This window comes from Oncorhynchus mykiss, chromosome 5 (genome assembly GCF_013265735.2).
Source record: "Oncorhynchus mykiss isolate Arlee chromosome 5, USDA_OmykA_1.1, whole genome shotgun sequence".
Classification (NCBI taxonomy): Eukaryota; Metazoa; Chordata; class Actinopteri; order Salmoniformes; family Salmonidae; genus Oncorhynchus; species Oncorhynchus mykiss.
The window spans coordinates 32,145,856-32,172,521 of NC_048569.1; the positions used below are offsets into that span (position 1 = coordinate 32,145,856).

General features: G+C 41.7%; 2 protein-coding genes and 1 long non-coding RNA gene across 5 annotated transcripts in view; 1 reads left to right on the top strand and 2 right to left on the bottom strand.

Annotated features, from left to right (window-relative positions):
* LOC110523606 (endoglin) overlaps positions 1 to 5,176 on the bottom strand; it is a 64,795-nt gene extending 59,619 nt beyond the window's left edge. The window contains exons 1-3 of one of the 3 annotated variants that reach the window (XM_036977275.1): positions 5,029 to 5,154; positions 4,319 to 4,416; positions 2,876 to 3,105 (exon numbers count right to left, since the gene is read on the bottom strand). In XM_036977275.1, the coding sequence (XP_036833170.1) occupies positions 2,876 to 2,939 (64 nt within the window). In that variant the 5' untranslated portion in view covers positions 2,940 to 3,105; positions 4,319 to 4,416; positions 5,029 to 5,154. Of the gene's footprint in view, positions 1 to 2,875; positions 3,106 to 4,318; positions 4,445 to 5,028 lie in introns of all 3 variants that reach the window. The other 2 variants (XM_036977276.1, XM_021602463.2) reach the window with 2 other exon arrangements.
* A 1,876-nt stretch (positions 5,177 to 7,052) lies between these two features.
* Positions 7,053 to 14,562, top strand: LOC110523608. The gene is made up of 4 exons (XR_002473470.2): positions 7,053 to 7,176; positions 8,064 to 8,088; positions 12,857 to 12,934; positions 13,067 to 14,562. It is a non-coding gene; the product is annotated as an uncharacterized LOC110523608 (long non-coding RNA).
* On the bottom strand, positions 14,318 to 25,945 carry LOC110523607 (adenylate kinase isoenzyme 1). Its single transcript, XM_021602464.2, has 7 exons — positions 25,793 to 25,945; positions 22,687 to 22,726; positions 22,022 to 22,057; positions 21,322 to 21,485; positions 20,956 to 21,072; positions 15,080 to 15,271; positions 14,318 to 14,807 (listed from the first exon to the last, which is right to left on the bottom strand). The coding sequence occupies exons 2-7, from the start codon at positions 22,691 to 22,693 to the stop codon at positions 14,739 to 14,741; spliced, it is 585 nt and encodes a 194-aa protein (XP_021458139.1). The 5' UTR covers positions 22,694 to 22,726; positions 25,793 to 25,945; the 3' UTR covers positions 14,318 to 14,738.
* Between the last annotated feature and the right edge of the window lie 721 nt (positions 25,946 to 26,666).

A 26,666-nucleotide genomic window follows, 5' to 3' on the forward strand; every position in this document is an offset into this window, starting at 1 on the left:
ATACAGTCCATTACCTCTTCTATTACTTATACTACTTGTTATTTTTTACTTGACTCTTTTCATTGTTTTTATTGATTATTGACTAATGTACTGCATTGTTGAGGGAGCTAGCACATAAGCATTTGCTGTAACTTTTTGTACCTGCTGTAAACTGTGTATGTGATGAATACATTCGTGATTTGAAGCATCTCCTTGCAGATGAGAAACAAACTTTTGTAAATGTTAGCCGCAAAATATGTTTCCTAGATATTAAATATTAAATAGGTTTAAGTTAAATGGTTTCCTAGATGAAAGTGTGCCTACATCAACATTAGGTTATGCATAGCCTATATTAGACTGAGCTAGATGTGTTTAACAGTGCTTTGAAATGCTGTATGTCTTGTCACATGAGGGGAGTGCCTTGTTAACAACTTACTTCAAGAACAACATAACTTGCAAGCTGGAAAGAATCCTTTGGCTCTCTAATAGTTTTACATGACACTGCCATGATTTACTCCAGAGATTACATCAAAATCTACAAACAGGAAAAGTTATCCACCTGCAAACATTATCATAACTCATCAAACGCTTTCTCTTCCTTCCAGGGATGACTGGGAGAGAGAGAGCGAGAGAGAAGAGAAGAGCAAAATACTGTAGCATAGCTAGTCCCACTCAGCGCTGCTAGAGTCAAAGAGAATAAAAGAGAGGCAGTCAGAAATGAATTGCTAATTGCAACAGTGAGATAGAAATCGGTCTGGAGTCGCGTCACTACGTCTCCCTGGTCCTGCCACCCAGTCTGGCTGCAGTCTACAGGGCTGGCTCTGCTGTAGTGTGGGGAAGTGAGCTATTTAGACTCCCAGCGCCATTTTTAACAGAGTCAGCCGGGGCTTTCTTTCGGTTCGTCATTACCCTCTATAAGGCCCTACTAAGGAGCTGTCTGTCATCTCTATCCATCTCTTCCTGTTTTCGCTTTCTCTCTGCATCTTGCCATATTGTATTTCTCTATCTCTCTCACTCTCTTTAGTCCCCTCCCTCTTTCTGCATCTACCTCTCCTTTGCATCATCTCCTATCTCAGTCTCTCCATCTCTCTGCCTCATCCCTCAATGCATCCTCTTTCTCTCTCTCTCCATCCCTCTCCTTTCATCCCCCTCTCTTTCACTGCACCCCTTTCCCGATTCGCCCCCCACTGTGCCACTGATATGCTCTTGGAGAGTTACATAACCCCCTCCCACCACCACCACCATCATCTGCAACCCTCCCCACCCTTCAGCCTCCAGCATGGCTTCCTGAGGATGTGGTCCCAGTGGCTCCCCTGCCTGCTGTTCTGCTACTCGCCCTCCCTCTCTTCCATCTCCCTCCATATGTCTGCTTCCCCCAAGGTCCCCTTCAGGCTCCCCTCCCTTTCAGGCGGTTGACTAATCGCTTTTGTACTTTTCCTTCAGTCTGTGGAGAGGGACCCGGCTAGGAGTCGACAACCGTCACGTCAGGCTCCCACAGCGAACTAATTGCAGCTGGGAGCCGATATAGTCACTACAGCCCCCCCTGGAAGAAGGAAGGAGGAACTGTGGCAGGCTCCTATGGAGAACTACAGCAGAAGGGGACAATAATCAATACATTGCCGCTTTAGGGGAAGAACAATTAAGAGTCTCCTATGGAGCTACTGCACAGAAGAAGGCAGGAGTCAACACAGCCCCCCGTTGGAAATGACTGGCCTGCAATGAGTTCTACAGTCGACACAGCCCCCCGTTGGGACACCCCCAGAGAGAGACTGTAAAGCTGACAGCCCCCATGGAACTACAGAACAGAAGTCTGGAGCCCAACTACCGTCTGGACTGGAGCGCAAATGGAGGTCCTCAACAGGGATTTAAACCAGTGAGACCCAGACAGGACACAGATCCCCAACCAGGATCCACTACAGAGGGCTACACTGTCAACAGACAGTACAGTCGCAACCTCAGCCTCTCACAAGTGATTGGAGTCAACAAAATGCTGTGTTCAGCAGCATTACTACATAGAATTCCCATGTTGAAGTCTTGAAAGGCTCATAAAATACTCCAATAAATGTTTTGGCATGAATAAAGTTATTTTTTGGTTATGTTTTTGGCTGCTTTCTTTTTTCATTGTGAGCCAAATACATCAAATGTGCATACTAAGTACAACGTACCACTTGAGCACAGGGAGGATATACTGTAAGTGTATGAACCTGATTGTCTTCTGGAATGGCCTGCACCACATCTGCTTCATCTGACTACTTAACCAACTGACAATAAGCATCACCCAAACGATCCACCACAACTGTTAGCAGGCTAAGCATAATACAAGACCTGTCAGAGCATGCAGATACTTTTCCATTGCCTACATGACACTCCAGCTAGCTGCCAACTAGCAACTACAGCCATTTATCATACCTAAAAATATACATGCAACGCAAAAAAAAGTCTACCCTGCCTATAGCATGTACCAGTACAATAATAAATGGATGCACACATGTATCATTTAGTCCTTATCCTTTACAAGTTTAAAATAAATTAGGCTTCAGGAATTCTTGTCAGTTAGGCCCAAAAATAAACAAAATCGCTGTACCTAAACGATATCCTATTATACAGACTCATCCAATCAACTGGAAATCCTAATGGTTTACAGAGAGAGAATAAAACTCTCGGTTGGTTTTTCAAAAAGAGTTTAGAATAACAAAGTCTTGACAGGTCAAATTGAAGATGAATGGCATTTTTCCTTTTTACATTGCTTACTCTGAAGGAAAGAACCTCTAGGCTTCAATTCAATATCAGTATCCAATTCAAGTCTAGCACACTAGCTGTCAACCAAGCACATTTTCACTAACACAACAATTTAAAAGAGATGGAAGTTGCAGGTTCAACCAAACATTGGTCTTACCTGAAGTGGCGATGGCAAGGCAGAGTAGAAGTAGAGGTAAACGCGACATGTTGCTGCTCTCCATCTCAAAGTCAGCTATCTGCGGGAGTCTCAAAGAAGCACTGGCCGGTGTCTAGGTGCTTGGGCAGTGAAAGCAGTGTCCAATGGCAGCACGGCTGTGACTGTGGTGACAGTGGTTCTGCTCCAGAAGGGTGACTACACAAATCCAGCCTTGATAGGTCAAAGGTTAGCTAAGAGAAAAGAGACAGGGTGTCAGTTGGAGATAGCCGACTGCCAAGCAAAGTCATAGGGAGAATCTCAATTGCATACTCCTCGCGTCCTTTCTCCACTCTCCTCCCGCCTCCTTCTCAAAACCCATTGGATAAAAAAGCGAGGTCCCTCCCCTCTGACCTTCTCCTCCAATGGCTTTTGAGAAAGAGGCGAGAGGAGAGAGGATGCGAGGAGTATGCAATTGAGATTCTACCATAGATGAGGTGATTCAAATAATACTGACACGGTACAACCAATAAGAAGTAGTGCATACCTCTGATATAACTGATGTTGAACATTTATATCATCACATAACAGTAGAATATAACGGATGTTGAACATGTATATTACCACATCACAGTATAATTAATATAATTTCAATGCACATACTTTTTCTTTGCCATAATTAAAAAATACAAATTAATCAATGTGATACTCATTCTCTACAGTCAATGCTGGCAAGCTTTACAAATCCCCTCAAGGAACCTTTGCCATTGAAAATGAAATGGTGAGATGGTGTTGCCAAGATAAACTGCATCACTTTATCTTTTCTCTATTTTTCTGTATTTTATCTAGGACAGTGCTATGCTATGTGAGCTTATTATAGGATTTAATTTTCTCTCCTGAGGGCCTGTTCCTAAACGGGAAGGATGAGATGCAGCACGCTGATTAACATCTTTAAAAGTGATGATTAACAAGGCCATTTCTAATAAATGTATTGCTCTCTACTGTGCTGCTCTCTACTCAGCTACCCCCCATTTTCTAGTAAAGTGCTTGATTACAACTGTTGCTATGATACCTAATCAAGATTCAAAATATGATAATCACTTAATTCTTGACAAATATGACCAACTACAGCACGTGCAACAAGCAGTGGGTGGTTTATCATTTTAAGGGTATGGAATAACTATATATTAAATCAGCATGTGAATACAGAGGGGAGAGACTGCTCTATTTATAAGGATGCAGCACAAAATTAGTTGAAATAACTTTTACTTTTACAGTTTCACACAACAAAAAGTATTGTTTCTCCACTATTATGTGTTGCCATTTGAAGTAAAACACAGGGAATGTATTGTGTTAACAATGCATGCTAGAATAAGCTTGTACAGTATCAAGCATGGAACTTCTTGATTATTAATCATGTAAAAACATTGTAATGATGGGTTACAAACGTATTAAGTTTATACTTACAATGGGACTGACTATCTGTTCTTGCACAGCCCAGTTTTATTCACATTAAGGCGCAGAGCTCTATGGGTAATCCAGTTGTCAGTAACTGCTGGCCCAGTCTGTCAGGAAATGGTACGGCGTCGCTTTCTTTAAATAATATTACAATGCTGAGATCTGATAAACGGGAGAGACTGCTCTCTTGCTATTCAGATACTGCGAGGGGAAAATACTTTAAACTGTTTATATGCAACCAAAGCAAAACAAATGTAACTTTGGATACTTCCTTAGCCAGACAGACCCGAATTATTGATGCCTAATAACGCTGACATTGTGTTGAACATCAGAACCATAGTGGTCCATACATTTTTTTAAATAAACAAATCACTAGAACTATAGAAAATGGACATTAGAAAGTAGTTCAATATTCCTGGCAAGCTGAAGACAGGCTATTGAAATGAAACAAAATAAAAAAACGTTACTTTTTCATTTGACTGATATAAATAGGATGAAAAAGTGAAACTCATCGTTAATATTTGGTTGCATATACAGCTACAGGCTAATATACGTTTTTCCTGACAATAGCTCACAGTTGACAACTTTGTAACACTTGTTAACACGTTATTTTACGTAATTGTCACCTACCATTGGCTTTAAATAAACAACACAACAAGGGAATACATTGTATCAGTGACAACAACTAAAGCTGACAACAAATCATTGATACAACTCACATATGAATGGAGAATGGCCGGGTGTAGGCTAATCCACGAGCGCGTGAGAAGCGGTCAGTCATGTAAACTTTCTGAAAATGTCTAGTGTGGCCAGGCGGGCGAGCACAGATTTACTTTAGGACCACTCCCACTGATCAGAGCCTCGCTTCACTCACGTCAATGCCCGGACTTCTGGTCAGCACAGTACATTGTGAAAGACAGCACAGTACATTGTAAAAGACAACCCAGGGATTTCTTTGAGATTTTGCAACTCAGGTGAATCGACAGCAATCATGTATGGTCGACAGGTATCAACCCAATGAATGAAAAGAAAGTCTAAAAAAGACAAGTATGAATGAGTTTGTTCTTTCCATAATCCATTCAGCATTATTCCATCGTAATATCATTGTAGAAACCCACAATGTTACGTAGCTATTTATCATAAGTAAAGGGCTTGTGTCCTTATAATCTCAGATGGAATGATGATGATGATGATCCCTGGGTTTTGGAAGAATCTCACTTCAGTTTTCACAACCAACTGTGTATCACACCGCCCTCTTGAGGAAAATATTGCTACAACAATCATTATTTATTCCTCTATTGTGGTGTTGTAACTTGTGCACTCATTCTCAATCCTCGAGACTGTTTTGTTTATAACACATTTAGATCTTGTAACCAGGAATGTAATTCCAGAGTTAAAATACGACATTCTAATGTATAAACATATTACTAATATTGTCACGCGCTGACCTTAGTTATCTTTGTTTTCTTTATTATTTTGGTTAGGTCAGGCTGTGACGAGGGTGGTATGTGTGTTTTGCCTTGTCTAGGGTTTTTTGTATTTCTATGGGGTTTTGGTATGTCTAGGTATATGTAGGTCTATGGTGGCCTGAATTGGTTTCCAGTCAGAGACAGCTGTTTATCTTTGTCTCTGATTGGGGATCCTATTTAGGATGCCATTTTCCATTTTGGTTTTGTGGGTTATTGTCTATGTGTAGTTGTATGTCAGCACTCGTGTCTTATAGCGTCATGTTCGTTTGGTTGTTTTGTTAGTTTGTTTAGTGTTCTTTGTTTTAATAAAATAAGTATGTATTCATCTCACGCTGGGCCTTGGTCTCATCGTTATGACGAACGTGACAAATATAGAATATTATGATGTTGTGATGATGATGATATCCGGCAATTGTCCCCTTGTCAAATCTCTTATTTGATAGACAAATTAATAAATTGTATATTTGGGAACAGAGAAACAGAGAGGGCATAACAGGTGACTACAGTGAAGGATAAATTACACATTCATAATTTCATACTGTAACAATGGCTGCAGCCTTCATGGAGACACACGATAGGCTTTTCATTTAAAATAACATATCACAGTACAAGACTATCATTGTCGTGTGTTTGAACTTTGAATATATATATTTTTCGCCGTATTCTGGTCAAGAATAGGCTAAGTCATTGGTGGTGCCTCAATGTTTATAACCCTGTGCCGTATATGGACCAACGGCAGATATTTGAATGTTGTTGTTGCTAAGAACAGAACAGGAATACGGCTTGAAATGTATGTGGTATTACATTGCCTACTGTTGGCCTACAAGCAGGTTAATATGTTTGTGAAAGTGTTGGAAGAAACTTTTTCAAATAGATTGTGGATTTTTTTATGAAAATCTACAAAAATAGAGGCAGTTTGTGTTTGTTTGGAATATATAATTATTGCTCAATATGTTCTGTAACCTATACATGTGCTATATTACCAGTCCTGTGTAAGAACTTGACTATAGGATTTGGTGTATGGTAGGAAGCCTACAAAAACACTTGACTCATGACTCCAGACTCATGTCCTGCATTAGGAAAATGTATACAATTTCAGCTTGTTGACACCAGACTTAGAGAGGAGATACCCTAGATAACATTCTTTCCTCCAAAACTCCATGGAAGAACAAACACAGGCCACTTGTAAGAATCACATAACTCAGATCCTGTTCAATAAAACAAGCACAAACTCTCAGCTCGTTGTAGACTCCCCTCTACATGTAAGTAGACACAGGAGGCGGACTACAGTACATTGGCCATTCATCAAAGACGGCTAGGTAGACAAACACCCACATGCCTAGCATAGCAGCGTCCCAGACGATACAAACAGACTGCACGTACACATCGGCGTTCAAGGTGCGTCTCCTCTATAAACTTGTGGGGGGGGAGAATAACAGGAAACAATCCGGCGCTATGTGTCATCCTCTTCTATCGCCAGTTCAGCGGTTTGACGCAGGTTTTCAGCACGGTGCCACTGGTTTCCATGTCGCCAGTCAGCAGCACGTCAGTCGGAGGGGGAAATTTGTGAAAGTGTCCATGCGCCAGCTCACAGGTTTCCTTTTGGATACTAGGGCAAGGCCGTGTGTTAGCAAATAGCTTTGGTGCATGACGTGGGAGATGGACAAGACGGGATCTGGAGGTCATACCGTGCATTTGTTATATCGTGTTGGCCTAAGGTTGTAGGTGTACATGTTGGCCTATCAAGCGTTTGTCGATACTCCCCATTTCTCCCTCCACTAGCCTCCACGGAGTTGTATGATGGCTGGTGAATGGAATGCATTGTAAAGTCCCCATGTCAATAACGGCTCAATCTGACATTTTTACTCTTAAATGTTTTATGTGATGTAGGCTACAATGTGAAAGGCTGATTGAACTGGCCAATTTTGGTATCCTAATACATGATGGTACACACAAGTTGTTTCCCTTATTTGTCCTACCTTCAAGCTAGGTACGGTCTTGACATTCTTAAACATTTTAAGATCTCCTTTATTTAAGGTAATATTTCTCCCTTGTATGATCTCAATTGATATTGTTGTATGATGATACCATGTATTTTTTCATATTTGTGCAAATGGCTGTGTTTCGAAATTTCTCTCTTTTAAAATTCTTTCTAAAACAGAAAATGTACACAATTCAGTGGATGTCAATCAACAAAAATGTACAAATAATATGTTGAAGGCGTTATCTGCATTTGGCACAGATGACTGAACTACCCACTTATTTGTGTGTCTCTGTGTCTGCAGGTATACTGACAGGGAGGCAAACAAGGTATGTACAATCAGTGGTGTAAAGTACTGAAGTAAAAATACTTTAAACTACTACAGTAGCTTTTTGGGGTATCTGTACTTTACTTGAATATTTATATTTTTGACTACTTTTACTTTTCCTTTTGTACATTCCAAAAGAAAATATTGTATTTCTTACTCCATACATTTTCCCTGACAACCAAAAGTACTCATTACATTTTGAATGCACAGCAGGACAGGAAAATAGCCAAATTCACCACTTATCAATAGAACATGTCATCATCCCTACTGCCTCTGTTCTGGCAGACTCACTAAACACAAATTCATCTTTTGTAAATAATGTCTGAGTGTTGGAGTGTGACCCTGGCTATCCGAAAAATGTAAAAACAGGAAAATGGTGCCATCTGCTTTGCTTAATATAAGGAATTCTAAATTATTTATATGTTTACTTTTGATACTTAAGTATATTTTAGCAATTACATTTACTTTTGATACTTAAGTTTATTTAGAACCAAACACTTTTAGACTTTTACTCAAGTAGTATTTTACTGGCTGATTTTCACTTTTACTTGAGTCCCACTGATTAGTATTTGTATATACAGTGCCTTGCGAAAGTATTCGGCCCCCTTGAACTTTGCGACCTTTTGCCACATTTCAGGCTTCAAACATAAAGATATAAAACTGTATTTTTTGTGAAGAATCAACAACAAGTGGGACACAATCATGAAGTGGAACGACATTTATTGGATATTTCAAACGTTTTTTAACAAATCAAAAACTGAAAAATTGGGCGTGCAAAATTATTCAGCCCCTTTACTTTCAGTGCAGCAAACTCTCTCCAGAAGTTCAGTGAGGATCTCTGAATGATCCAATGTTGACCTAAATGACTAATGATGATAAATACAATCCACCTGTGTGTAATCAAGTCTCCGTATAAATGCACCTGCACTGTGATAGTCTCAGAGGTCCGTTAAAAGCGCAGAGAGCATCATGAAGAACAAGGAACACACCAGGCAGGTCCGAGATACTGTTGTGAAGAAGTTTAAAGCCGGATTTGGATACAAAAAGATTTCCCAAGCTTTAAACATCCCAAGGAGCACTGTGCAAGCGATAATATTGAAATGGAAGGAGTATCAGACCACTGCAAATCTACCAAGACCTGGCCGTCCCTCTAAACTTTCAGCTCATACAAGGAGAAGACTGATCAGAGATGCAGCCAAGAGGCCCATGATCACTCTGGATGAACTGCAGAGATCTACAGCTGAGGTGGGAGACTCTGTCCATAGGACAACAATCAGTCGCATTTATACTACTTCCGGCGCCGACAGAGATGGCCGCCTCGCTTCGCGTTCCTAGGAAACAATGCAGTTTTTTGTTTTTTTACGTGTTATTTCTTACATTAGTACCCCAGGTCATCTTAGGTTTCATTACATACAGTCGAGAAGAACTACTGAATATAAGAGCAACGTCAACTCACCATCAGTACGACCAAGAATATGTTTTTCGCGACGCGGACCCTGTGTTCTGCCTTACAAACAGGACAACGGAGTGGATCCTATGCAGCGACCCAAAAAAACGACTCCGAAAGAGAGGGAAACGAGGCGGTCTTCTGGTCAGACTCCGGAGACGGGCACATCGCGCACCACTCCCTAGCATTCTTCTTGCCAATGTCCAGTCTCTTGACAACAAGGTTGATGAAATCCGAGCACGGGTAGCATTCCAGAGGGACATCAGAGACTGTAACGTCCTTTGCTTCACTGAAACATGGCTCACTGGAGAGACTCTATCCGAAGCGGTGCAGCCAACGGGTTTCTCCACACATCGCGCTGACAGAAACAAACATCTTTCTGGTAAGAAGAGGGGCGGGGGCGTATGCCTCATGGCCAACGTGACATGGTGTGATGAAAGAAACATACAGGAACTCAAATCCTTCTGTTCACCTGATTTAGAATTCCTCACAATCAAATGTAGACCGCATTATCTACCAAGAGAATTCTCTTCGATTATAATCACAGCCGTATATATCCCCCCCCAAGCAGACACATCGATGGCTCTGAACAAACTTTATTTAACTCTCTGCAAACTGGAAACGATTTATCCGGAGGCTGCATTCATTGTAGCTGGGGATTTTAACAAGGCTAATCTGAAAACAAGACTCCCCAAATTTTATCAGCATATCGATTGCGCAACCAGGGGAGGAAAGACCTTGGATCATTGTTACTCTAACTTCCGCGACGCATATAAGGCCCTGCCCCGCCCCCCTTTCGGAAAAGCTGACCACGACTCCATTTTGTTGATCCCTGCCTACAGACAGAAACTAAAACAAGAGGCTCCCACGCTGAGGTCTGTCCAACGCTGGTCCGACCAAGCTGACTCCACACTCCAAGACTGCTTCCATCACGTGGACTGGGAGATGTTTCGTATTGCGTCAGATAACAACATTGACGAATACGCTGATTCGGTGTGTGAGTTCATTAGAACGTGTGTTGAAGATGTTGTTCCCATAGCAACGATTAAAACATTCCATAACCAGAAACCGTGGATTGATGGCAGCATTCGTGTGAAACTGAAAGCGCGAACCACTGCTTTTAATCAGGGCAAGGTGTCTGATAACATGACCGAATACAAACAGTGCAGCTATTCCCTCCGCAAGGCTATCAAACAAGCTAAGCGCCAGTACAGAGACAAAGTAGAATCTCAATTCAACGGCTCAGACACAAGAGGCATGTGGCAGGGTCTACAGTCAATCACGGACTACAGGAAGAAATCCAGCCCAGTCACGGACCAGGATGTCTTGCTCCCAGGCAGACTAAATAACTTTTTTGCCCGCTTTGAGGACAATACAGTGCCACTGACACGGCCTGCCACGAAAACATGCGGTCTTTCCTTCACTGCAGCCGAGGTGAGTAAGACATTTAAACGTGTTAACCCTCGCAAGGCTGCAGGCCCAGACGGCATCCCCAGCCGCGCCCTCAGAGCATGCGCAGACCAGCTGGCCGGTGTGTTTACGGACATATTCAATCAATCCCTATACCAGTCTGCTGTTCCCACATGCTTCAAGAGGGCCACCATTGTTCCTGTTCCCAAGAAAGCTAAGGTAACTGAGCTAAACGACTACCGCCCCGTAGCACTCACATCCGTCATCATGAAGTGCTTTGAGAGACTAGTCAAAGACCATATCACCTCCACCCTACCTGACACCCTAGACCCACTCCAATTTGCTTACCGCCCAAATAGGTCCACAGACGATGCAATCTCAACCACACTGCACACTGCCCTAACCCATCTGGACAAGAGGAATACCTATGTGAGAATCCTGTTCATCGACTACAGCTCGGCATTCAACACCATAGTACCCTCCAAGCTCGTCATCAAGCTCGAGACCCTGGGTCTCGACCCCGCCCTGTGCAACTGGGTACTGGACTTCCTGACGGGCCGCCCCCAGGTGGTGAGGGTAGGCAACAACATCTCCTCCCCGCTGATCCTCAACACTGGGGCCCCACAAGGGTGCGTTCTGAGCCCTCTCCTGTACTCCCTGTTCACCCACGACTGCATGGCCACGCACGCCTCCAACTCAATCATCAAGTTTGCGGACGACACAACAGTGGTAGGCTTGATTACCAACAACGACGAGACGGCCTACAGGGAGGAGGTGAGGGCCCTCGGAGTGTGGTGTCAGGAAAATAACACTCAACGTCAACAAAACTAAGGAGATGATTGTGGACTTCAGGAAACAGCAGAGGGAACACCCCCCTATCCACATCGATGGAACAGTAGTGGAGAGGGTAGCAAGTTTTAAGTTCCTCGGCATACACATCACAGACAAACTGAATTGGTCCACTCATACAGACAGCATCGTGAAGAAGGCGCAGCAGCGCCTCTTCAACCTCAGGAGGCTGAAGAAATTCGGCTTGTCACCAAAAGCACTCACAAACTTCTACAGATGCACAATCGAGAGCATCCTGGCGGGCTGTATCACCGCCTGGTATGGCAACTGCACCGCCCTCAACCGTAAGGCTCTCCAGAGGGTAGTGAGGTCCGCACAACGCATCACCGGGAGCAAACTACCTGCCCTCCAGGACACCTATACCACCCGATGTCACAGGAAGGCCATAAAGATCATCAAGGACATCAACCACCCGAGCCACTGCCTGTTCACCCCGCTATCATCCAGAAGGCGAGGTCAGTACAGGTGCATCAAAGCTGGGACCGAGAGACTGAAAAACAGCTTCTATCTCAAGGCCATCAGACTGTTAAACAGCCACCACTAACACTGAGTGGCTGCTGCCAACACACTGACACTGACTCAACTCCAGCCACTTTAATAATGGGAATTGATGGGAAATGATGTAAATATATCACTAGCCACTTTAAACAATGCTACCTTATATAAATGTTACTTACCCTACATTATTCATCTCATATGCATACGTATATACTGTACTCTATATCATCGACGGTATCCTTATGTAATACATGTATCACTAGCCACTTTATACTATGCCACTTTGTTTACATACTCATCTCATTTGTACATACTGTACTCGATACCATCTACTGTATCTTGCCTATGCTGCTCTGTACCATCACTCATTCATATATCCTTATGTACATATTCTTTATCCCCTTACACTGTGTACAAGACAGTAGTTTTGGAATTGTTAGTTAGATTACTTGTTATTGCTGCATTGTTGGAACTAGAAGCACAAGCATTTCGCTACACTCGCATTAACATCTGCTAACCATGTGTATGTGACAAATAAAATTTGATTTGATTTAAAACCTTATAGCACTCAGTCACAGCAGCCATCTTCTTCCTTCCTGAGCCCTTCAATGTAGATTCCAGAGGTCTCTACATTATGGACAAGGTATGTGTATGAAAACCGTTGTCAAATGTGAACCGTTTTTTCATTCACATTTACCACAAAAACCAAGGTATGAATACTGCCTTGTGCACGCTTTGTTAATCATCTGTATGATTATTATTTTTGTATTCACAGACTTCATCCTCCCTACACCGCTGATGAATATAACTGGAAACCTGTTCGATCACCATGCACTGCAAAATCATTCTTGCTATGGATACGAAGGATATCAACATATTAACACGCCAGAGAAAATATCGACTGAACTTGGAGCTGGGAGTTGACCTTATATTTATCTATTTGAATTCTGCTTTGCCACTAAAATCATAATAAACATTGACTACTAAACTATTGTATTATTGTTATGCTGATTAATAATACAAATAATAGGGGGAAACCCCAAAAGGTTATTCAAGGAACCATTAAAGTTTTTTTTTAAGAACTTAGAGGTTCCCCCAGTTTCAGTTTGAAGAACCCCTAAAGGAGCCTTTTCTTTTTAGAGTATAATACTTCTGACAGCCAACTTTATAACTCCGCCCATAGCTTCTGGACTTTATAGCATTCCCAGAAGGCATGGATTATTGAGTCGTTGTTAGTTTTACACTTACACTGCCGTTGTGCTGTAGAATTTGTGAATTTTGTTTTGTATAATATATTCTGTGCATTTGTTTATACTGGATTAAAAGTACAATGTTAGCTGTAAATGTGTTAGTTATGTTCCAACATTCCTCCATCTTGTGCTGATATCAGTTCTTTTTTAGTCTTGATTCCAATAGTTAATTTTTTTTCTAAGAGATTGTCTGTTGGATAGGCCCTCTGCAAGGTTTTGTATATCTTACCTATCATATGAATATCCTTTTCTGACTCAAATAGGATTCCTTCAAGACACAGCAGATCTGTTATGTGATGTAATGAGACATATAATGAGGTGTTAGAGAGTGGAATAAGATATGAACATACTCTATTTGCTTTTACAACTCTTGGTTACTATTGTACTTTTCCTGCTGTGGGAGAACTATACTATATCCTGAATGTCTGAATGATCGATATGGCCTGCTGCCATGTCTGTCAATGCATGACATTTAGCACCAAGCATAAAGGAGTCTAATCTCCATGCTTTCCCATATACTCCAGTGCCCATATGGCGACACATGAGCGTAGAGAGTGCTGCCGAGCCCAACCCAGGAAGGCATTGTACATGTAAGGTCAGGCGAAGTGTTGACAGCCCCCTCTTTTAATTACATAGAGCTGAGATCAGCACTAATGGTAAGGGTGTGTGTGTGTAAATGTGTGTGTGTGCTATTCTGTGAGATTGTATCAACCTATTATTTATCCAATTGAGAAGGTCTCTTCTGTCAGATATTAAATAAATATGCAGTTGTTTGGTTAGGGTTTGAAGGTGATGTTTTAATGAGACAGAGGAACAGGTAAGGTTTTTAGAAAACCACACACACACAGACACACACATACACACATACATACCTACACACACACACACACATAGACCTACAGTACTGTAAGTGTGGACAAGACATGGCAGGCAAACAGGAAGTGAACAGTAGACTCTCAGGAAGTTGTGACATTCTTGTAAATATGGCCGTATATGGGTGTCGGTTGTGGTTGGTGAACTGTAACAATAGATTATTGCTGGAGGAGAAGTACAGTGTTGAATTAAGGCATCGCTGTTCTTTAATGGCCTTTCATTATAACCAAGGTGACTCAGCAGATTGTTGCTTTTTTTCGGCATAAGATGGACATTTAGAAAAAAATAACCAAAAATAAATGTAGATCCAGTCATGTTTGCTTTTTACTTCAGGCCGTCGATAGCTTTGGCAACGTGTCCGAAGACTTCATCCACAGGCAGTTCAGAGTCGATCTGAGGAGAACAAGAGAAAGAAAGGCATGAAATTAGATTACAAAGGGGGTGGCATCGTCATTGCAAAGTGAAGAGTATTTTATGAGCGAGAGAGTGTTAGACTTTTCAGAGAGATGTGAGATGAGACACTTGGGTGTACTGTCACATTGTATAATTTTTTTTACGTGCCGTTTAAAAATACAAATAAAATGATTCCACTGTGCTATACATGACAAACTTCCTCTGTCTTTTATCTCATGACAGTAGCCTATAGCTATTAGTTCCAGCCTCACCTTCCTGACAATGCCGCGGCTGGAGTAGAAGGCGATGACTGGCTCGGTGGCTTTGTAGTACAGGTCCAGGCGCTTCTTAATGGTCTCCTCATTGTCGTCAGCTCGGCCGCTGGTCTCACCGCGCTTCATCAGTCTCTTGACCATGGTCTCACCCTTGGCGTCAATGTACAGCAGCAGGCAGGGGGCTCCGATCTGTGAGAAGACAAACAAAATGGTGAACACAAAGGTGGGAGGTGATGGGAAAAATCTAAATATTTATTGAGAGAAGATCTATGGGAAATAGAGGAATATTGAGCTATTGGTGATTTATGAATGGACAGGACCTCATAAGTTCATGTATGGATCGTTCTACAGAAGTAGTGTAAAAATTTCAATTTAAATCATATTTCTCCAAACTTTTAGCACACATGTCAGGTAGACATATATACTACTCACACACTTTGTTAGTATTGCACATCTGAAATATGTACCTGAATTCCTTACCACCCCACTAAATGTGTCACTGCTGAAACATAGTGGGAAAAGTTGCTATAAAGGGAGAACCATGCACAGCAGGGATCCTTTTGATGAACATTCTATTACAGATTAATCTTCGATTCGCATACTAAATTAACAAAATAGTAAAAACATGATTTTTTTGCCTGATTTTCAAAACCTTTACATTTTATTTAGAGAAATATCAGCTCTATTGTTCCCTGTAAAATGTTCAATGTTGATTGAATTACTTATGCATAAAATATTTTTATGTTGTTAGATGTTTAAATGATCACTTTATCTTTATTTTGGTCAAATACCAGGCATTTCAGTGTCAAGTGTTTATTATTACTTTATTGTTGAATATTGAACAATTAATTAAACAAACAATATACTTGTAATGAAGCCGCTCAACAACTACTTCACATTTGTCATCTAACAGCCTCCCATCCAGTGTGACACACAAAAGCAACCAGGGTCAACGACCTGCTCAAGGGCACGTCAACAGATCTCCCACCAGCCCTCCAAGATCCCCCCCCCACAGTTCCCCAAGAGCGGACCCTCAACCATCCCCCCCCCCCCCCCCCCCCCCCCCCCCCAATGCACCAACAACCAACAAAATGAACAAAAGAGAAAAAAGACAAAGGAAAACAGAAAACAATGCAAAAAACAAAAGACATCAAGGACAACAAAAAACCATAACAGCAAGGCCAATCAAAAATGAGTGCATTTTTTATTTTACCTTTATTTAACCAGTCAGTTAAGAACAAATTCTTATTTTCAATGACAGCCTGTTCAGGGGCAGAATGACAGATGTGTACCTTGTCAGCTCGGGTATTTGAACTTGCAACCTTCCGGTTACTAGTCCAACACTCTAACCAAGAGGCTACCCTGCCGCCCCAGGGTGCATTTGAATGAGAGTGTGTGTATATTGCATGTGTACAAACACCTGCACCTCATCAGCCTCAGGCAAACCAGCATTAACTGTAACAACACTGCCCCTCAGTGTCATTCAAACTTACTTTTTGTTAATTTTGACTTATTTTGACTTATTTTGACTTTTTAGTTTTTACTTTTACTGTCAAGTGTTAGTCATAGGTAGGTCTTTATGTGGTCTTGAGTGGTCTCAAGACCAAGACCACTAGATCAAGAGTCCAAGGGCCCTTTCTTCAATTGTTAGAAACTCAAGTAAAGTAAACTTAAGTAGGGTACAGTACAGTTTAGCAGAGCACAGTAGAGTACAGTACAGCAGAGTAGGTTACAGTACAGCACAGTATAATAGAGCACAGAGTATAGTTTAGTACAGTAAAGTAAAGTAAAGCACATTATAGACGTCTATGTTTTGGCCAAATAGATGTCAATGTTTGGGATCTTGGAGAATTGGAGCCCCCCCTGCTGGCTATGCATTTCAATACTCTACACTTTTTCCTGAAGTTTGCACTTGTCCACTACCCACATGGTGGTCCTCTGTAGCTCAGTTGGTAGAGCATGGCGCATGCAACTTTAGATTGGAGATGCTGCTGGTGCTGTCACAGACTCCATGCTGGCACAGATACAAAGATGAGACCTCTATTGTTTCAGTTGTGACAATTTTGACAAATTTTGTTCTTTAAAAAATCACCATTGCTAACATATGGCTGGCTGTCTTTCATGTGGGCATCCAAGCAAACATATATTTTAGTCCCAAAACCATAAGTTTACATATTTCTTGATGTATTCGGATGTTCGGTAGTGACACTTCTCCAAAATACATTAAGATTTGCAGACAGACTACTCAAAATGTGGCCATAGTGGAGAGGTGATATTTGTAGGGGTGGGGCTTAAGGCACATTCATTCTACAGTCTTTTAAAGTGTGTGATTTGGTAGTTTGTTTATTTGGATCCCCATTAACTTTTGCAGAAGCAGCAGCTACTCTTCCTGGGGTCCATGAAAAAAACACAAAACATGACAAGTAACAAAACACACATTTAAAATACAATGATATACAACCAACGCAACAACAAAAATTATACAAACATTACAACTAAAAAATAATGTGTGTGTTAGAGTGTCTGTGTGTGGGTGTGTTTGTGTGTGTCCCCTTACAGTCCCCACCATTCCATGAGTTGTCTTTTAATCAGTTTTTTAAAGGTAATTTTGCTGTTTGCCTGAGTGATTGAAGCTGGAAGGGAGTTCCATGAGATCAAGGCTCTATATAAAACTGTCCGTTGCTGTGAATTCGTTTTGGACTTGGGGACTGTGAAGAGACCCCCGTTGGGATGCCTTGTGGGGTATGTATTGGTGTCTGAGCTGAAAGTTATTTGATTCTGCAGACAATCTGGAATTCTCATCACAGTAATACTTCTCATAAAAACTAGAAGAGAAGCGGTTCATATTTCATCCATCCTCAACTAGGAAAGACTGGCATGCATGTTGTTGATGTTAGTTCTGTATGTGCAATTAAGGTCAAGGCGTGTTGCTCTGTTTTGAGACAGCTGCAGCTTTGCTATGTCTTTCTTTGCTGCACTTGACCATATTACCGGACAGTAGTCAAGATGGGACTAGATTAGAGCCTGAACAACTCGTACAATTGATGTTTGTGTCAAAAACACAGAACATCTTTTTATAACAGATATGCCTCTCCCCATCTTCACAACAACTTTGTCAATATGACTTGACCATGATAATTGACCATCCAATGTTATACCTAGCAGTTTAACTTTTTAAACTCTCTCAATGGTCACACCCTTTATGTAGAACTCCAGTTAAGGTCAAAAGTGGGGACAGCATTTTTCAGAGAAAGATATTTTTTTTAAATAAACACAACTAATAATTAGATCAGTATCTTTGAATGTAATAATACAACAACTCAAGATGTTCTATTTAAATAAGTGTAAAAAATATATATACACAAATCATGAATTGCTTTATTTTCAAACATGAAGTTTAGGAATCAGGGTTTGGGACAGCCACCTCCAAATAGAACAAATACAGTGGCAAAGAAAAGTATGTGAACCCTTTGGAAATACCAGGATTTCTGCATAAATTGGTCATACAATTTGATCTGATATCCATCTTGGTCACAACAATAGACAAGCACAGTCTGCTTAAACTAAAAACACAAACAATTATACATTTTCATGTCTTTATTGAACACACCATGTAAACATTCACAGTGCAGGGAGGGAAAAATACGTGAACCCTTGGATTTAATAACTGGTTGACCATTGGCAGCATTAACCTCAACCAAATGTTTTCTGTATTTGCAGATCAGACCTGCGGTCAGGAGTAATTTCGGACCATTCCTCTTTAGAAAACTGTTTCAGTTCAGCAATATTCTTGGGATGTCTGGTGTGAACTGCCCTCTTGAGGTCATGCCACAGCATCTCAAATCAGCTTGAGGTCAGGAGTCTGACTGGGCCACTCCAGAAGATGTATTTTCTTCTGTTAAAGCCATTCTGTTGTTGATTTACTTCTATGTTTTGGGTCGTTGCCCTGTTGCAACCCCCAATTTCTGTTCAGCTTAAATTGGCGGACAGATAGCCTAACATTCTCCTGCAAAATGTCTTGATAAACTTGGGAATTCATTTTTCCGTCGACAGAAAGCTGTCCAGGCCCTGAGGTAGCAAGCAGCCCCAAACCATGTTGCTCCCTCCACCATACTTTACAGTTGGAATGAGGTTTTGATATTGGTGTGCTGTGCCTTTTTTCTCCACACATAGTGTTGTGTGTTCCTTATAAACCACTCAACTGTAGTTGAATCTGTCCACAGAATATTTTTCCAGTAGCGCTGTGGAACATCCAGGTGCAGCAATGTTTTTTTGGACAGCAGTGGCTTCTTGAACACAATGTCCTCCCATGAACACAATTCTAGTTTAATGTTTTATGTATCGTAGATTCTTCAACAGAGATGTTAGCATGTTCCAGAGATTTCTGTTAGTCTTTAACTGACACTCTAGGATTCTTCTTAACCTCATTGAGCATTCTGTGCTGTGCTCTTGCATTGATCTTTGCAGGACAGCCACTCCTAGGAAGAGTAGCAACAGTGCTGAACTTTTTCCATTTATAGACAATTTGTCCTACTGTGGACTGATGAACATCAAGGCTTTTAGAGATACTTTTGTAACCCTTTCCAGCTTTATGCGAGTCAACAATTCTTAATCTTAGGTCTTCTGAGATCTCTTTTGTTCGAGGCATGGTTCACATCATTTACTGTGCTTGAGGCATAATAAATAAACAATTGAAAAAATCTAAATCCGTCTGTTTAAGATAGAGATATCTGTTTTGCATGGGCTACGTCTCATCCACCACATCCGCCAATGTTTGCCTTCAACATCAGCGGTGGAAGGTGGCCCTGGCTACAGAGTTGTTTGTCAGACCAGGAGACATCCCAATAATGGAAAATGAAACATAGATCAATGATGGCTAGAAGACCGGTGACATCGACCGCCGAGCACCGCCCGAACAAGGAGATTCATCGACTGTCGTGACAGTAACCGGGTACTTGGCTGAACATTTTATTTGAGTGAATTTTACACAGCATTTCCACATCAAAGGTATACAAGTAATTCCATGATAAATTCTTAGTATGTTTGTAGCTTATTTCTCTAAGATATAGGACAGGCACTTCAAAACATACTTCCTTTTGATTGATTTTTGGCAGGTTTTTTCCATGTATTAATCTGTGATTAAACACTTTTTTTGTGGGCTAATAGCAGTAAAGCCAAATTCAATGTTTCATCAAATCATTTTGTAATATATTTTCTTAAAATTCTAAATCAAATAGCTAAATTATCCTTAGTATGACCATCCTAAAACAATTCTGTGTTAGCTTAGGGAGATACAATACGCATTTCTTTGGTAAAAAAAAAAGACAGGTGCTGCTGATAATACTGCCATCGTCGTCGATGCAGACGACATGTATGTGCATGTGTAGCTCATGTATCAGATGGTGTCTGGACAAAAATATTAAGGCATGTCATACTCTTTTTGGCCAGACAGTATCAGATACATGGGCTACATATTGTAAGGCAGAGGGGCACTATTTCGCTCGATCGAATGCTTTCTCTGGTGAGCCACTTGCGAATTGAAGGAAAGTTGGCAGGTGCACAGTGCACTGTTCGCATGCTGGAATTATTTTGGATGAACATACTAAGGTAACCAATTTTTTAAAAGGGATTTTTTTGGACAATCAGATGAAAACATCATGACTGGTTGTGTTCATGGCACATTAAAAGGTAATACATTTTTACAGATAAATTACATGTCTTTACTATAAATCCCATAACACCTTTTTGAGAAGGGACGGGGAGGAGGGGTGGCCTCAGACTGGCCTCTGCCTGGGACCTCCAAATCACAAAGTCCGCCCATGGGAACAGTAAGGATTTTCGAAATGTGAATCCATGTTCCTGTCTCCTCTTACCTTCTTCTCGAACTCCTCGCCCTGTTTGACCTCACGGGGGTAGCCATCAATAAGGAAGCCCTTGGACACATCAACCTTAGCGATCATGGCATCCTTGATCATGTCCAAGACTGTGTCCTATAGGAGGAAAGCATGTGTACTATTTATTGACATGAAACACACTCACCCTCATAGAAAGATGTTTGAACAGTTTTACTTCTGTGTTGATAAATAACTATGAACACAATAACACCCCTATAACAATTGGTATTTACCTGATTTATTGGGGCTTATTGCAAGAAGTTCAGCAGAAATTAATTGACGTGCTGTTACGCAGTAAGTGCTTTGTGGATATGGTTCTAAAAGCTGTCCAATGCAGCCACTCACCAGGGGTACGAGCTCTCCCTTCTGCATGATGGCCTGGAGGGTCTTGCCCCTCTCAGAGCCGGAGGCCACCTCAGCACGCAGCAGGTCCCCGGAGGACAGGTGGGTGTAGCCATACTTGGCCACCACCTTCTCACACTGGGTGCCCTTGCCAGAGCCAGGCCCGCCTTGGGGACACATACAAAAAGGACAGGCGAGGGGTTAGTGGTGTTTGGTCGGTTGGTGAATCCCATCTAGCCATAACCTTAATGGTAGTTGGGGAATCCCATCTAGCCATAACCTTACTGGTGGTTGGGGAATCCCATCTAGCCATAACCTTACTGGTGGTTGGTGAATTCCATCGTGCCATAACCTTAGTGATGGTTGGTAAATTTCATCAAGCCATAACCTTAGTGATGGTTGGAAGTGTATGACACAGGGCTGTTGTATGTATTTACTGTATACTTTAGTGCATTCCTTCAAGAGAAGTGTTATCTACACATCTAATGTTTTATTTTATTTTACATTTATTTAACTAGGCAAGTCAGTTAAGAACAAATTCGTATTTACAGTGATGGCCTACGAATATCATTTAGCATTTAGAACTTGTACACATAGAACATAGAACGTGTACACATGTTGTATTGTGTTGATGTTCTGATGGTGTTGATTCTGATTTTGTGTGGAGTTTCACAAAATTAGAGGAAAAATCTATTTCACTCACCCACAACAAAGATGATCTTGGCGTCCTTGATTTTGTCTAGAAGGAACAGAGACAACAGAGCAACATGTGAGTCTTGGTAGTTCTAGAAACAACTTTAGACGTTTAGGTTACTCATTAACACTGCAGCTTGCTAAGAGTAAACCAAGTAATACAAATGTTTTAAACGTGACAGTGTAATAAACCATCATCAGAATTGACAATTCGTCCAGAGCAGCTGGCTGAGCAACCCATCTTGACACGGAACCTCACTGCACTGCACTGGAGCTAGCGTGCCATGCTCTACTCTGCCTAATTAGACTACAATGGAGTTACCTTGGCAACTACAACCAACCACAATGCTTTGTGACCACATAGAAGATGACCCACAAGCAGTGCAAATATATCTCTCAATGGAAAAAAACGTATCAGTCACTGATAAGTAGTAGCTATAAGAAATTGCTAAAAAATCCATGTTGCCTCATCGATTAATCAACAACAATAGAACTCCTAGAAACTTTTTTCCCATGTGAGTGTTGTGTTAACTGTGAATGTACAGTATGTTCCTTTCAGCTGTTGCAATATCAAAAATAACTAGCAAAGATCACCATAGCCTAAGGATGCACTTCCACCATGAAAACAGTCTTATGTAAAAGGCTGACCAACATAAAATGATTTCTCATAATTACCTGCCATCTTGATCTGTTATGTAAGGGTTGTTCCTCTTAACTGAAATAGAAGACAGAGCATACAGATGTTAGTTTGTACATTCAGAGCTAGTATCACATTTCAACTGCAACTATGCAAATATTTTGGAAAAACAATCTCACTTTCTTATTTAAAATAGTCACCCATATCATTTCAAAGAGAACTAAAGACGGTAATTTTGGTCAGTAGTTTATCTTAGTATACTTACGAATCTCTGTCAAAAGTTAATTACTGCAAATTACATAATCTAATCTGAAAACATTCATATTCATTATATTGTAGTAAAGCCTATACTCTTTCAAGCAAAAGAGAAAATGTGTAAGTGAGAATAACCACTTACGCCTGAAATTGCTACTTTCTTATAATGTACAGTCCATTCGGAAAGTATTCAGACCCCTTGACTTTTCCACATTTTGTTACATTACAGCCTTATTCTAAAATGTATTAAACACATGTTTTTCCTCATCAAGCTACACACAACACACCATAATGACAAAGCGAAAACAGGTTTTTGGAAATATTTGCAAATGTATTACAAATTAAAAACAGAAATACCTTAGTTACATAAGTATTTAGACCCTTTTCTATGAGACTCGAAATTAAGCTCAGGTTCATCCTGTTTACATAGATCCTCCTTGAGATATTTCTACAACTTGATTGGATTCCACCTGTGGTAAATTAAATCAACTGGACAAGATTTGGAATGGCACACACCTATCTATATAAGGTCCCACAGTTGACAGTACATGTCAGAGCAAAAACCGAGCCATGAGGCCGAAGGAATTGTCTGTAGAGTTCCGAGACAGGATTGTGTCGAGGCACAGATCTGGGGAAGGGTACCAAAAAATGTCTGCAGCATTGAAGGTCCCCAAGAACACAGTGGCCTCCATCATTCTTAAATGGAAGAAGTTTGGAACCACCTAGACTCTTCCTAGAGCTTGTCACCCGGCCAAACTGAGCAATCGTGAGAGAAGGACCTTGGTCAGGGAGGTGACCAAGAACCCGATGGTCACTATGACAGAGCTCCAGAGCTCCTCTGTGGAGAAGGGAGAACCTTCCAGAAGAACAACCATCTCTGCAGCACTCGACTAATCAGGCCTTCAGACGGAAGCCACTCCTCAGTAAAAGGCACATGACAGCCCGCTTGAAGTTTGCCAAAGGCACCTAAAAGACTCTCAGACCATTAGAAATAAGATTCTCTGGTCTGATGAAACCAAGATTGAACTCTTTGGCCTGAATGCCAAGCATCACATCTGGAGAAAACCTGGCAGAATCCCTACGGTGAAGCATGGTGGTGGCAGCATCCTGCTGTGGGGATGTTTTTCAGCAGCAGGGACTGGGAGACTAGTCAGGATCAAGGAAAAGATGAACGGAGCAAAGTACAGAGATCATTGATGAAAACCTGCTCCAGAGCGCTCAGGACCTCAGACTGGTACGAAGATTCACCTTCCAACAGGACAGTGACCTGAAGCACACAGCCAAGACAAAGCAGGAGTGGCTTCGGGACAAGTTTCTGAATGTCCTTGAGTGGCCCAGCCAGAACCTGGATTTGAACCCGATCTAACATCTCTGGAGAGACCTGAAAATAGCTGTGCAGCAACACCCATCCAACCTGACAGAGCTGAGAGGATCTACCCTACTCTATCTTCCTTTTTCTGAATGCTCAGTAGTCCAGGTCCAGGGTTTTATGTAGGGGCTGTTGACCCTGTGGTCTTTGTAAATGTCACCCAGGCATCTGAGTCTGTGCTGTGCCCTTTTGGGACTCCCTTCCTGGCCTATTATGGTGCTCTCATCAGGGTCTCCAGCCTGCTTGGAATGCCAAACACTCACAGCCTCCAGTCAGGGGAGGACCAGACATGTCCCAGGCAGCTGGGGTTACCGTTATGAAGTATGATTGATTTGACATGAGGTGTAACATGTGTGTTATATTGTGTTACGCTGCACAATGTTGACCACATACATTGACCTTTACGTTGACTGTACATTTTTTGTGCACCTCTCTTTCCCCAGCTATAAAAATACCCTGTCAGTCCCCCGTGCAGTTGTTTCCAGATACCATGTCAACTACAGAAAGCACATGGAATGCTGCATTGCACTTGCAGCTGGGAAAGCCAATGAAAGTGTAGCATGGAGTATTTCGCAATAAGCACATAATCCGTCATTACAACTGCAGTGTTCCCTGCTCGCTGTTGTGCAAAGCAGGTGGTGTACTGTATTGTATGTGGTCCTCCTGTGGTACTGCTACTTTAATAGTGGTGATATGCCTTTAAGGGAAAGCAGTGAAACTCTTTGACATCATCAGCCCAGTCTGAGTTATGATATTCTGTAGTCTGAGAGGGCGAGAGAGAGAGAGAGAGAGAGCGAGAGAGGTCTACTGTAGCTTGTTGTGTGTGTGTGTGTGTGTGTGTGTGTGTGTGTGTGTGTGTGTGTGTGTGTGTGTGTGTGTGTGTGTGTGTTCCAGGCTGTAGGGCTTCACTGTTTTGGAGCTGCACCATTAACTGAGAAGAATCAATAGAATCAGAATGCAAAATGCTGTAAATAGAGCCATATTGCAAAGCAGGTAGGCCGATGTCTGAATGTAAAAATAACATGAGGGGAGAAGCAACAGGACAGGCACAGGAACATGTAGGAAATTCCAGTTGAACTTCATGACAGCTCAATAAAAGATGAGCGAGTCAAAATCCAGCCAAGCCTGTTCTTTTTATCTCCTTCTGTGCATGCAGCCTAGGCATGCTCTTGTCAGTCACTGGGATTTATAAATACTGTGCGATGGTCTAGTCCATTCACAGCCATGGTGGATGACACATAGAATGACACACGCTTCCTTTGGCTGTCAGCTTTCCATAGCCTCTAAATGAATTGCATCAGAGAAGCAGTTACAGCTAAGGTCAGGCGCCACTGCAAATGCTTCTCTCTCTCTCTCTCTCTCTCTCTCTCTCTCTCTCTCCAGCCAGTCAAGCAGCCCTGCTCACTATTCCCTCACAAGCCTCTCTCTGTGTTCCTGCAGCACAACAAGCCCCCAAGCCATACTTCCTGCACTCTCTCTTCTTCTGAACTGCTGCCATTGTGTGTCTGTACTGTACTGACCTCTCTGTAACGGTGCAGATCTGTCCACCAGTGTCACTGTCCCTGTATCCTGTGTGTGTCTGAGCAGTGTCCCTGATGCACGGTGGCCCTCCCTCTCCTTCCTCCTTCTTTTTATAGCGCAGCTCAGCCTGCTCAGACACCAGTGCATTCTGGGAAAAGAGGGAGAGTGAGGGAGGGCGAGAGACAGGAGGAGAGGGAGGGGGAGGGTTTGCAGGCAGTGTGCTGCTCTAAGGATTAATTATTGTTGTGTTGTGTGTTCGATCCGCGGCTGCTCCCTTTGCATTTAAATTTTACGCCCTGCTTCATTAAGGAGAGGTTGTGTAATCGAGGGGAAGAGAGAGAGTGCTAGGGAGACACCAAGCTAATGAGGAAGTCAGTTAAGGGGGGGATTATCAACCTACTGCAGATTGAGATGTAGTTCCTTTAATATGGACTGAACCAACTGCTGGGGAGGTCAGGAGGGAAACACACAGCTACTGTACAAAGGACCCCACTGAGCACAAACTGGTTGAATCAAAGTTGTTTCAATGTAATTTGTCAATGTATTCTGACGTGGAATCTACATGGAAAATACATTGGATTTGAAAAAAGTAATCAATTGTTGTTTTGGGGGTAAAATTTCAACCTCAGGATTATGTCATCATTGTAACCAATTTTCAGCATAGACAAACCTTGTATAAAATGTGTTGAATTTGTACTTTTGAAACAATGTCCTTAATTCAACATTATATTCAATATATATATATATATATATATATATATATATCCTCTTCTGAGGAGGAGAAGCGAGAAGGATCGGAGGACCAAAACGAAGCGTCGTAAGTGTCCATAATGTTTATTTTAAAACATAAACTGAACACTACGAAATACAAAA